A 12,500-nucleotide genomic window follows, 5' to 3' on the forward strand; every position below is an offset into this window, starting at 1 on the left:
CCTCATTAAATTCGGTTTGATGCTTAAAATAATCTTCAGCTTCTTAAGAGTTTTTTTTTTTTTTTTTTATGAAAAACAAGACAAAAGTACTGAGATGTCCTGAGGTGGTTAATCAGAGGAAACACACACTGAAACTGCTCATCATACGCAGACAAACAAACATGATCACGTGGAAATGGATATTTCTGATGATATTCCTCATGATCATGGAATGAGTATCTTTAATTCTGGAAATAATGATGATCTTCCTCAGTGTTTCTGTCTCGTTCTCCAGCACAAATATCTAAACATTCTTACATCAAGATTCATTTACTGGAGAAGAAGCAAAATGTACCGTGATTTAACCAGCAGCCACAACAACACAAAGTATGATAATGATAATTTCATGTACTAATTATGTGCTTTATTTAATGTTAAAAGCATCTATTGTGACTTTGAATATCATTTTGTTTTACTTTAATAGCCAACTGAAAGCGACAATAGATAATTCATCTCATATCTTGAAAATAATTAAAGGAAACAAGTGTGAACAAACAAATGTATACTAAGATTAAGATATTTAAGATTGTTTCAGTCAATCAGTATGAATTCTTTATACTGTTATAATTGACTAGACTCCGCCCACACGCTCTTCTGATTGGCTGTGATCTTTGATTGATTTGGTTGTGAGTGCAGTGCGCTTGCAGAGAGACTCCGCCCACACACTCTTCTGATTGGCTGTGCTTTTTGATTGATTGGTTGCGAATGCAGTGTGCTTGCAGAGAGACTCCGCCCACACACTCCTCTGATTGGCTGTGCTTTTTGATTGATTGGTTGCAAATGCAGTGTGCTTGCAGAGAGACTCCGCCCACACACTCCTCTGATTGGCTGTGCTTTTTGATTGATTGGTTGCGAATGCAGTGTGCTTGCAGAGAGACTCCGCCCACACATTCCTCTGATTGGCTGTGCTTTTTGATTGATTGGTTGCGAATGCAGTGTGCTTGCAGAGAGACTCCGCCCACACACTCTTCTGATTGGCTGTGATCTTTGATTGATTGGTTGCAAATGCAGTGCGCTTGCAGAGAGACTCCGCCCACACGCTCTTCTGATTGGCTGTGATTTTTAAAATGTTTATATATTTTTACTGGAAAACAAGACAAAAATACTGAGGAAAACCTTTTTTTGTAGTGAAACCCTTACAACTCGGCGACAGCACTGATTCCACCGATGAATTGAATGCTGTTTCTGTTCAGTTCTTCAAATGATTCACTGCAGAATAATATGCACATTTCATGCGTTTTTATGTTCATCTATGTGATCATATTGTGCTTATTCTGTGTTGGATGAGCTCTACTGATCTATCTGAGAGGAAATGTCTAGAATAATCGATAAACCCAGTTGTTTTTTTAACTCAACACAGTAGAAATATCTTCTAATTAGACGAGTTCCTCTGTTCTCTCCCTTCGGAGTCAAACTGTTATTCATTTATCGGAGAAGAAGAGTGTTTTGACATGAACTCAACCAGATAAATGACGACAGCTTCCTTTGACCATGTGACTCCTCAGAGACGAATAATTAATCTGCTTTCCCATCAATAATTCATGCTGGAAAACTTCACTAACCATATATTATATCTAATGGAGTTCATTTGCATGATTGGCATTTTAGAAGCTAAATATCATCTTTTCATTTTATTTCATTCATTCGACTTCTGGATTTCCAATAAAAATGATTTGAGAATTATAAATCTATTAAACAATTATATATAAAACTATTAAACAACTCAACTCAAAACAATTCATAAAGGACTATGTGGTGATCTGGAGCGTGAACACATGTTGATAGAGTTTACAAACACAACAAAACAAGGAGCTACTACTCGTTTAAATAAAAATATATAATACATATATATAAAAAATATGATATATGATATAACACACACACATACACACACATACACACACACACACACACACACACACACACACACACACACACACACACACACACACACACACACACACACGTATATATATTGTGTACACACATCATCAACACATCATCATCAGTGTCTCTCAGTTAGAAGGAACCAAACAAAGTCTTACCTCATTGATCTGCTCCACAGAGAACAACAGAACCAGAAGAGAGAGACACAGTGTGTAAGTCAACAGAGACAGAACTACTTGTGCACAATACACACACACACACACACACACACACACACACACACACTCACTCACTCACTCACTCACTCACTCACTCACTCACTCACTCACTCACACACACACACACACACACACACACACACACACACACACACACTCACTCACTCACTCACTCCCACTCCCACACTCACTTACTCACTCCCTCACTCCCTCACTCACTCACACTCACTCACTCACTCACTCACTCACTCACTCACTCACTCACTCACTCACTCACTCACTCACTCACTCACTCACACACTCACTCACTCACTCACTCACACACACACACACACACACACACACACACACACACACACACACACACACACACACACTCACTCACTCACACTCTCTCACTCACTCACTCACACACACACACACACACACACACACACACACACACACACACACTCACACACACACACACACACACACACACACACACACACACACACACACACACACACACTCACTCTCACACACTCACTCACACTCACTCACTCACACACACACTCACTCACTCACTCACTCACTCACTCACTCACTCACTCACTCACATATAATTGTCACTCACACTAAATTGTAATATGGAATTCTGTAAAGCTTCTTTGAAATTATGTGTGAAAAGCGCTATACAAATAAAAGTTTTTAGTTTAGTTTAGTTTTAAAAATATTTAGTTTTATTTTATACACAGTTTTATATCCACGACTCATGAAGTGATTCCAGGTGTTTCAAGAACTGTAACATTCTTGACAAAAACAGTTATTGAGTGGGAAAAGAATATGAATCCAGTGAATCCATCAGTGTAGAAGCACGTGTGTGTGTGTGTGTGTGTGTGTGTGTGTGTGCCGCAGTGCATGCTGGGATAGCTGAGGTCTCACATCAGTGTAGAAGCACGCGTGAGTGAGTGAGTGTGTGTGTCGCAGTGCATGCTGGGATAGCTGAGGTCTCACATCAGTGTAAAAGCGTGCGCATGAGTGTGTGTCTCGAGTGTGTGTGTGTCACAGTGCATGCTGGGATAGCAGAGGTCTCACATCAGTGTAGAAGCGTGCGCGTGTGAGTGTGTGTGTGTGTGTGCTGCAGTGCATGCTGGGATAGTGGAGGTCTCACATCAGTGTAAAAGCGTGCGCATGAGTGTGTGTCTCGAGTGTGTGTGTGTCACAGTGCATGCTGGGATAGCGGAGGTCTCACATCAGTGTAGAAGCGCGCGTGTGAGTGTGTGTCTCGAGTGTGTGTGTGTCACAGTGCATGCTGGGATAGCTGAGGTCTCACATCAGTGTAGAAGCACGCGTGAGTGTGTGTGTGTGTGTGCCGCAGTGCATGCTGGGATAGCAGAGGTCTCACATCTGTGTAAAAGCACGAGTGTGTGTGTGTGTGTGTGCCGCAGTGCATGCTGGGATAGCTGAGGTCTCACATCAGTGTAGAAGCACGCGTGAGTGTGTGTGTGTGCCGCAGTGCATGCTGGGATAGCAGAGGTCTCACATCAGTGTAGAAGCGTGCGCGTGTGAGTGTGTGTGTGTGCTGCAGTGCATGCTGGGATAGCGGAGGTCTCACATCAGTGTAGAAGCGCGCGTGTGTGTGTGCCGCAGTGCATGCTGGGATAGCTGAGGTCTCACATCAGTGTAGAAGCACGCGTGTGTGTGTGTGTGCCGCAGTGCATGCTGGGATAGCAGAGGTCTCACATCAGTGTAGAAGCGTGCGCGTGTGAGTGTGTGTGTGTGCTGCAGTGCATGCTGGGATAGCGGAGGTCTCACATCAGTGTAGAAGCGCGAGTGTGTGTGTGCCGCAGTGCATGCTGGGATAGTTGAGGTCTCACATCAGTGTAGAAGCGTGCGCGTGTGAGTGTGTGTGTGTGTGTGTGCTGCAGTGCATGCTGGGATAGCAGAGGTCTCACATCAGTGTAGAAGCGTGCGCGTGTGAGTGTGTGTGTGTGCTGCAGTGCATGCTGGGATAGCGGAGGTCTCACATCAGTGTAAAAGCATGTGTGTGTGTGTGCCGCAGTGCATGCTGGGATAGTTGAGGTCTCACATCAGTGTAGAAGTACGCACGTGTGAGTGTGTGTGTGCCGCAGTGCATGCTGGGATAGCTGGTCTCACCTCGTACTCCTCCTTGAAGCCGTAGCCCTCGGCACACTTCATCTGTGTGATGTGCTGCAGGAGATCGGCCACACGGATGGCGGGATGAAGCTGAGCCGTCTGGTACGGCACGTCCACGGCCTCACGCTTGCGCAGAGAGTGTGTGTGCGACGTGTGTGTGTGTGTGTGCGACTGCACCAGGCTGCTGGTGTCGCTGGTCAGGGTTTGAGTCTCGTCTGCAACACAAGACAGAAAACACACACGCTGAAGAGCTGAGAACACACTCGCACACACTTCCTCTTACAGTGACTGCAGGAACACACACACGTGTCCTAACGCCTTTAAACGAGCAGTCTTCAAATACAGAAATAATTCAGAAAAAAATGAAAATGCATCGTTTATTCCAAACCTGCACACTGTGGTTTCAGGAAGACTTTACAATTATCTGTTAACATGAACTAAATACTTCTAATGCATTTATTAATCTTTGTTCATTTCAACCTTAATATCATTCAGATACTATTATAGTTTTTATTCATATTTTGAGTTGTTTTTTATTTTTATATGTTCCATTTACAATTTTTGTTGTGAGTCTTTTGTCATTTTATGTCATGTCTATACAGTTTTAGTTAATTTTTAGTTATTTTAGCACATCAAGCTAAACTGTATGCAAATGAGAAATGTTGCCATGGCGAATACATTTTTGTAAACAAAAAATTAAAAATAGAGCAAAAAAAGACAAATAATAAGTGCATTCAATTCTAAATTAAAAGTATAATTTAAAAATATAAATCATTTATTTTAATAAAAATAAATAAATTGAAATTTATAATAAATAATCAAATAAATAAATAAATGGATGAATAAATGAAAAATAATATTATATATTTTATAATATATAAATACTATTATTTATTATTTTATTATATTAAATTATAAAAATGCAATAAATATATAATAATGTTTTTTATACTTTTATATTTTTTGTCAGTTAATGTTTGTTTTATGGTTTTAGTTTTATTTAACTATATTAATAACCCTGATTTCAACATTTACTAATGCATTATTAAAATCAAAAGTTAATATTATTTAATAGACCTGAGCTAATGAACAGTTTATTTGTAACAAAGATTAATAAATACTGTAGCAAAATGTATTGCTCATGGATACTGCCAGTTAATGCATTAACTAATCACAGCTTACTAAAAGTGTTACTGTGATTTTATTCTGTGACAGAGGATTCCTAAACAAATCATATCAGTAAATCATATGACTGCTGAAAAAACAACAGCCTAAGCTGGTCTTTCTGCAGCTGGTCTGAGGTGGTTTTAGGTCTAAAACCAGCTTGTTAAATTAGCTTAGACTGGTTTTATCTGTTTTTCAGTGAGAAAGAGACTGAAATTCAAGCCGTTATTCACTGAAAATGCAGAAATGTAACAGAAAAACAACAGTTAACAGGGTTGGAACAACATGAGAGCGAATAAATAATGACAAAACTCACATTATGATTAATTAAGGCAAGACTTCAGGTGAATAAGTGATACAAGTAATTAATAAATAAAACATTTAACTAATAGATATCACCATACTTCCACAGCTGAGTAATTACTTTAAGAATTGCAGATTACACGTTTTCTGAAATGTCATGTTTGAATATGCAAATGAGGTAATATCTAATTAAATATGCACTAATTTGCATACATTTCCAGAACGGAAATCTGAGCAGTGGATAAAGCAAGGATCATGTTTGATTTTGTTGACATATTATTAGTTTTTTCAGAAGATATTTTGAATTAAAAAACTAGAGGTATGTCGTATTTAGTGGAAGGATAGTGATACTGCATACAAAAAGGCCTTAAAAACGGTTTAGAAGAGAATAAACACAACCCTATGTATTTATTTGATACAGTAACTTCAATTTCTCTTTATATATTTCTTTACTTGCAGGATAAAGTATTTTGGATGTTTTCTTTCCACTAATTTATGCATTAGAGCAGAGTTTTTGCTGGTGTCTTGCCTTAATCATCTCTATCTTCCCATGCTCTCAGTCAGTGTGAAAGAAAGCGATTGATCGATTTCCCATTCATTGGCAATGGATGGATCATGACACGACGTTGCAGGAAGGGGTGGATGAGTGGATGTGGAGGGAGGGATCGATTGACTGCCCCGTATGTCCATTCGTTCGTGAAATATCACATGCATCGTTCCTGCACAATTTGCCTGAAACACGGCTAAGATCGGCCTGTGTCCCTGTTCGGCCCTGATCTGAGATCTGCTGAGATTCAGTGATGGGTGCTGTCAATCAACAGCAAAGCATGAGTGGAATGAGTGATGACGGATGATCAAAAGCCACACGGCGAATCACAACTACCCAAAGCAAAGAAAGCAGAAGCACGATGGCGAACACACACACACACACACACACATGGGGAGGACGGGTGACGCTGTAACGCGTGTCTACGTCCATGCAGCTCAGGGAGAAACACACAAGCTCTGTCACGCTCATGAACTTACCATTAATGGGGACTTTTTAAGCAGATACATTAGAGGTAAACGTGAGAAGAGAGAGAGTGAGAGAGAGAGAGAGAGAGAGAGAGAGGGAGAGAGAGAAAGGAGACAGGGTATAAGCAACAATACACCAAAGAGAACGAGCTCTGATCAGTCGAGGGCGTTCGAGGGGTTATGGGACTCAAATCACAATGAAGGAGAAAAATGAATTTCAAATAAACCAGAAAAAAGAGAGAAATGCAAATAAAAGTGGTAAGATGATGAACATTAACATCGCTTCATGGAGATCTGCAGAGCAGCGGCGTGCCTCACACGACATCGACGGGGTGGCTAAGGTCAAAGGTCACGGACGCTACCGTAGGTCATCTGTCAAATTAACCTCAAGCTTAAAAATAATAAAGATGAAGATGAACATGATCGGTGCTGAACTCGTGTGTTTTGTGCTGCGGATTACTGAGAAATACAATAAATTTAGTTATAGTTCAAAATATAATAAATTATTTGTTATTATAATTATAAAGGAAAAGATAAAAAATAGAAAAACAGAAATATAACAAATGCATTAAAGTTATAATAAATAAAATATAAATTGTATTTATTATAATTTTGCAAAATAGAAAAATAGACATAATAAATGCATTAAATTCAAAATTGAAAGTATTATAAAATGTAAATTATTTATTAAATAAACCAATTTAAAATGTATTATTTACTAATATTAACTTTTAAAAATGGAAAAATATATAATGCATTAAAGTATTCATTAAAATTAAAATAATAAAAGTTATAGAAAAAGAAATATACTCATTTAAATTATAATAAATAAAATATAAATTAATTATATAGTGAATTAACAAATTATACAAAATAGAAAAATAGAAAAACAATAAAAAAATGCATTACATTCTAAATTAAAGGTAAAAATAATTAAAATAATAACGATTAAAAAAACAAATAAATGAAAATCAAAAAATAACAAATATTTGTTATCAATATTATTATTTATTTAATAATATTAAGTTATATGTATGTATTAAAATATATTTTTTTTATAAAAAATAAATAAAAGTTATAGAAACAGAAACAAATATATAATAAATGTATTAAATTATTAATAAACAATAAATGAATAATTATAAATGAACAAATAAATAAATAAATGTCAACGCTTGACCTGAAGACTTTCTGCTGCTCATTTATGGTGGAGTCCTGATCCTGATCCTGAAGCGAGAAGAGCAGGAGCGCTGAACATCAGCATCATAAACCCTTCTGTGCCGGAGGTGAAGCTTTCCTTTCTGTTCCCTGTTTTATTGTGTAACGTAAAGCTGTTCCCGCTCGAGAGATCGTTTACACGTGCTGTTAGTGGAGAGTCGTTCATATTTAATACGCCGCTCTGAGCTCTTATTCTTCATCACATTAAACTCTCGGGCCGACTCTGGGGCGCCGGCGCTTTAGATAAATAGGGTGTAGAGGTGGCACGAAAATGAGACAAAACCTGCTTTATTATTCTATTTTATCATCGAGTAAACGAGTAAACAGCCGAGAAAGGAAAACAAGTAGGTCGGAAGGAGCCGCTAAAGGCAGAAGAAACATTAGAGAGAATAACAGAGGAGACGCTTCAGCGAAGAAACACTGAACCCACAGAACTAGAGGAAAACACCGGCTTCTTCTCCACATTAGCTGAACCTCTCTGACCTGAGCCCTGCCCTTTCATCATCATCATCATCATCATCATCATCAGGCCTAGAATAAACACCACAACTGCTGAATAAAGTCTCGTTCTCCAGCACTAATATCTAAACATTCTTACATCAAGATTCATTTACTGGAGGAGAAGCAACATGACTGAAGATATTAAGGCTTGTTTAATGAAAAATGCATCAAAATTTAATACATATACATATATATAATAAAAGATATTTAGCACCAATATCCCATTATTTATCATTATTTATCATATCATTATTTATTTATTTTCAAAATTATATATATATATATAATAAAAAAATATTTATCACCAATATCATTATTTATTTATTAATATTAAGTTATAAAAATAGAAAAAAAAAATATATATATATATATTTAAAATATTTTTTTTAATAAAAATTTAAATAAATAATAAAAGTTACAGAAATATAAAAAATATTTCATTTTTGACCGCGAACAATAAAAGTGTGACCGTTTTTCTGGACCATTTAAACTTTTCCAATCATTCCCATGATTGTGTTTGTGTTCACACAGCAAGTGCCAAAACCTTCACCAAGTTTCGTGCCGTTCAGATGAAGAAAGAAATATACAAAAGAACTAAAATGTTCATTTTGATGCATTTTTCATAATATCTTCAGTCATTTTGCATCTCAAGTAAATGTATCTTGATATAAGACTGTTCAGACAGTGATCTGTTTTCATCAGCATTATCTGATTGAACTGAGGGGATGTGTGTGTGTGTGTGTGTGTGTGTGTGTGTGTGTGTGGACAGCATCATCCACTCCCCCACATCCAGTCCACACGTCTGTCCATGCACATGAGATGTCAGACAGGAAGTGACATCACAGCAAGCACGACACGCGATGCGCATTGGATGTCAGACAGGAAGTGACATCACGACACGCGATGCGCATGGGATGGAGTGAAGAGGAAGAGGACCCCAAAGGAAGAGAAGCGACAGACAGGTGTGTGTGTGATGAAAAGCCCAAAACAAACTGAATAAAGCAAACATGATGGCAGACCGTACTCCTTCCCTCGGACACACTGTAAGAACAGAAGGAGTCGAGGAGCTCACCTAAGATGGCGGTGGGAACGAACGGGTCTGGAGTCGAGCAGAAGAAGAGAAGAGAGGAGAGAAGAGAGGAGACATCAAACATCAGTCCGGATTCATCAAGACTCTGTTTTAACTCAAAGTTAGTCTTCTATTGTCAAGGCGAGATATTTCCTTCAGTATTTCTGCTAGAATTATCATAAAGCTGCTTGTTTTTAAAGAAACAAACTGGGAAACAAATGGAAAAAAGAGTTGTTGATGGGTAAAAAAAAAAAAAAAAAAAAAAAAGTATATATATATATATATATATTTCTTTTTTTTTTAGCATTTTAATTCAGTTAAATTTACTTTATTTGAACTTATTATTAATTGCATTGCTAATAATAAAAATAACAATAGTTATCGAATAGTTATTTAATAGTTATAAAATAGTTATTTTTTCAGAATTTTATTGTTACAATTATTTCTAAAAAATAATAAAAAATAATAAAAATAGTAACAATAGTTGTTTGAGGGGCAAAAAATAAATATGATTTTTTTTTTTGCATTTGAATGATATTATTATTTCAGATAATAATATTTCAGTTTTCTGCTTCTCAACAACTATTGTTTCCATTTGTTTCTCAGTTTGTTTCTAAAAAAAAGATTAAAAAGAAGTAGCTTTATCATAATTATAGCAGAAATATTATTATTTTTTGCATTTTTTTTTTGCAAAACAAGTACAATGTTCAATGCAATGTAAAAAAGAAAAAACGATGTTCTTCCTCAGTGTTTCTGTCTCGTTCTCCAGCACTAATATCTAAACATTCTTAAATCAAGATTCATTTACTAGAGAAGAAGCAACATTACTTAACATGATTTCTGAATTGTTTTTAGATTTAATATAAAAAATATCTTCCAAACGGAACTTCATTTTCACACATTTTCCATTAAACAAGCCTTAATATCTTCAGTCATGTTGCTTCTTCTCCAGTAAATGAATCTTGATGTAAGAATGTTCAGATGTTTGTGCTGGAGAACGAGACAGAAACACTGAGGAGAACATGACTTTGTGCAGTGTGTGGTTGATCAGTGTGGTTCAGGTTGATTTAAAGATGTTGTTTTGTTCCACATGAAGAAACTGAAGGAGAACAGCGTGTGTGTGAGTGTGTGTGTGAGGTTACCAGGGTAATAGGTGTTCGGGATGCTGCTGCTGCTCAGTGTGTTGGTCTTCACCGTCAGAGAACATGGAGAAGAACCCGCTTCACAAGAGACAAACAACACAGTTAAACACATGATCATGTTCTGCTCCTCCAGCAGCGGATCGACACCAGTGACACCAGCTTCACTCCCAGAATACACTCACACACCAGTCGTCTGGGATAGAAACGTCTGACATAATTAATCATTTTTGTAATGTCTTAGAACGACGTCTCTTCTGCTTTAGCATTACATTTAACTGTCATGAGGATCATGAAACATAACGCTCTTAAAGGGATAGTTCACCCAAAAATGTAAATTAGCCCATGATTTACTGAAGCCATCCTAGTGTATATGACACTCTTAACACAATCAGAGGTATATTAAAAAATGTCCTGGCTATGATAAAAGTGCATCTATCCATCATAAAGTGCTCCACACGTATGCGTACAGTCGTCTAGTGGAAGATTAGATTCTAAAGTTATAAATATGGGTATTTTCAAAAATAGCATCAATATCTAGTCACTAATAAATGCTATTGGATCTTAAAACTAGACAAAAATGCTAAGACAAAAAACTAGACAAAAATTACGCAAGTAATTTTAGTGAAGACTGCATTAAAACTAGAATATTTAACCTTAAATTCAGCTTATTTAAATAAAAAAATTAAGATGTAACCTGAATATAGATGACATTTTTTAAAACAACCCAATAAATTAATAATTTTAGTACTTTAGAGAAATTTATGCTCATCTTGCTTGTTTTTTTTTTTTTCAGTGTGACAAAAATAATCATATTTGACCTTTCGCAATTAAGATTCTTGAAATTAGGATTTTTAGGGGTGGTATTATTATTAAAATATTAAAATGAGCACAACAATCTAATCGAACATCTGTCACTTGTTTCTGGTCAAATCTTCCTCAAAATGAGCTCAAATTCACTTGCCAAGACTAAAGAATTAAGATTTTTTTAATTAAGATGTATAGTCTAGTGTACACTGTATTTCATAAGACTTTTTATCTTATATGGCAAAAAAACGAGACATATTTTCTAGAAATATGTTTTACTTTCTTAGATTAAAATTATTGCAGTATGGAGGAGCAAAATGAGTGAAGATTTTAAGTCTTGTTTTATGAAAAACCAGATCAGCATTTTTATTCAATGAAATGTACTTTATTTGAACTTAATATTAATTGCATTGATAATAATAATAATAATAATAATAATAATAATAGTAGAAACAATAGTTGTCAAAGAGCAAAAACGAAATATACAGTTTTTTTCTGAATTTTATTGTTACAATTATTTCTAGTAATAATAATAAAAATAGTAACAATAGTTGTTGAGGGGCAAAAAATAAATATGATATTTTTTTGTGCATTTGAATGATAATAAAATCATATTTCAGTTTTCTGCTTCTCAACAACTATTGTTTCTGTAATAATAATAATAATAATAATAATAATAATAAAAAATTTAACAATTAAAATGCTTAAAAAAAATAAAAAAACAAGTAGCTTTATCATAATTATAGCAGAAATATGATTATTTTTTAGCATTTTAATTACGTAAAAAAAAAATTATTTGAACAAAACAAGTACAATGTTCAATGCAATGTAAAAAAAAAAAGTTCTTCCTCATTATTTTTGTCTTGTTCTCCAGCACAAGTGAAGATCAAGTGAGTTTGAGTTTAAAACAAGATCTAATGGAGTCAGAACAATCATCTTAATTCAAAGACAAAACAAGATTATTTCTGTCCCCGATATTTGTTCTGAACACTAAATAATAAA

General features: G+C 35.7%; 1 protein-coding gene across 2 annotated transcripts in view; it reads right to left on the minus strand.

Moving 5' to 3' along the window:
- Positions 1 to 12,500, minus strand: part of LOC311292456 (receptor-type tyrosine-protein phosphatase mu) — a 284,516-nt gene that overhangs the window by 49,529 nt on the left and 222,487 nt on the right. For both annotated transcript variants that reach the window (XM_084412136.1, XM_084412135.1), the window contains 3 exons: positions 10,695 to 10,772; positions 9,556 to 9,582; positions 4,284 to 4,498 (listed from right to left, as the gene is read on the minus strand). In XM_084412136.1, the coding sequence (XP_084268262.1) occupies positions 4,284 to 4,498; positions 9,556 to 9,582; positions 10,695 to 10,772 (320 nt within the window). The remainder of the gene's footprint in view (positions 1 to 4,283; positions 4,499 to 9,555; positions 9,583 to 10,694; positions 10,773 to 12,500) is intronic.

The sequence above is a fragment of the Rutilus rutilus genome (assembly GCF_951802725.1).
Source record: "Rutilus rutilus genome assembly, chromosome: 6".
In the NCBI taxonomy this organism is placed as follows: Eukaryota; Metazoa; Chordata; class Actinopteri; order Cypriniformes; family Leuciscidae; genus Rutilus; species Rutilus rutilus.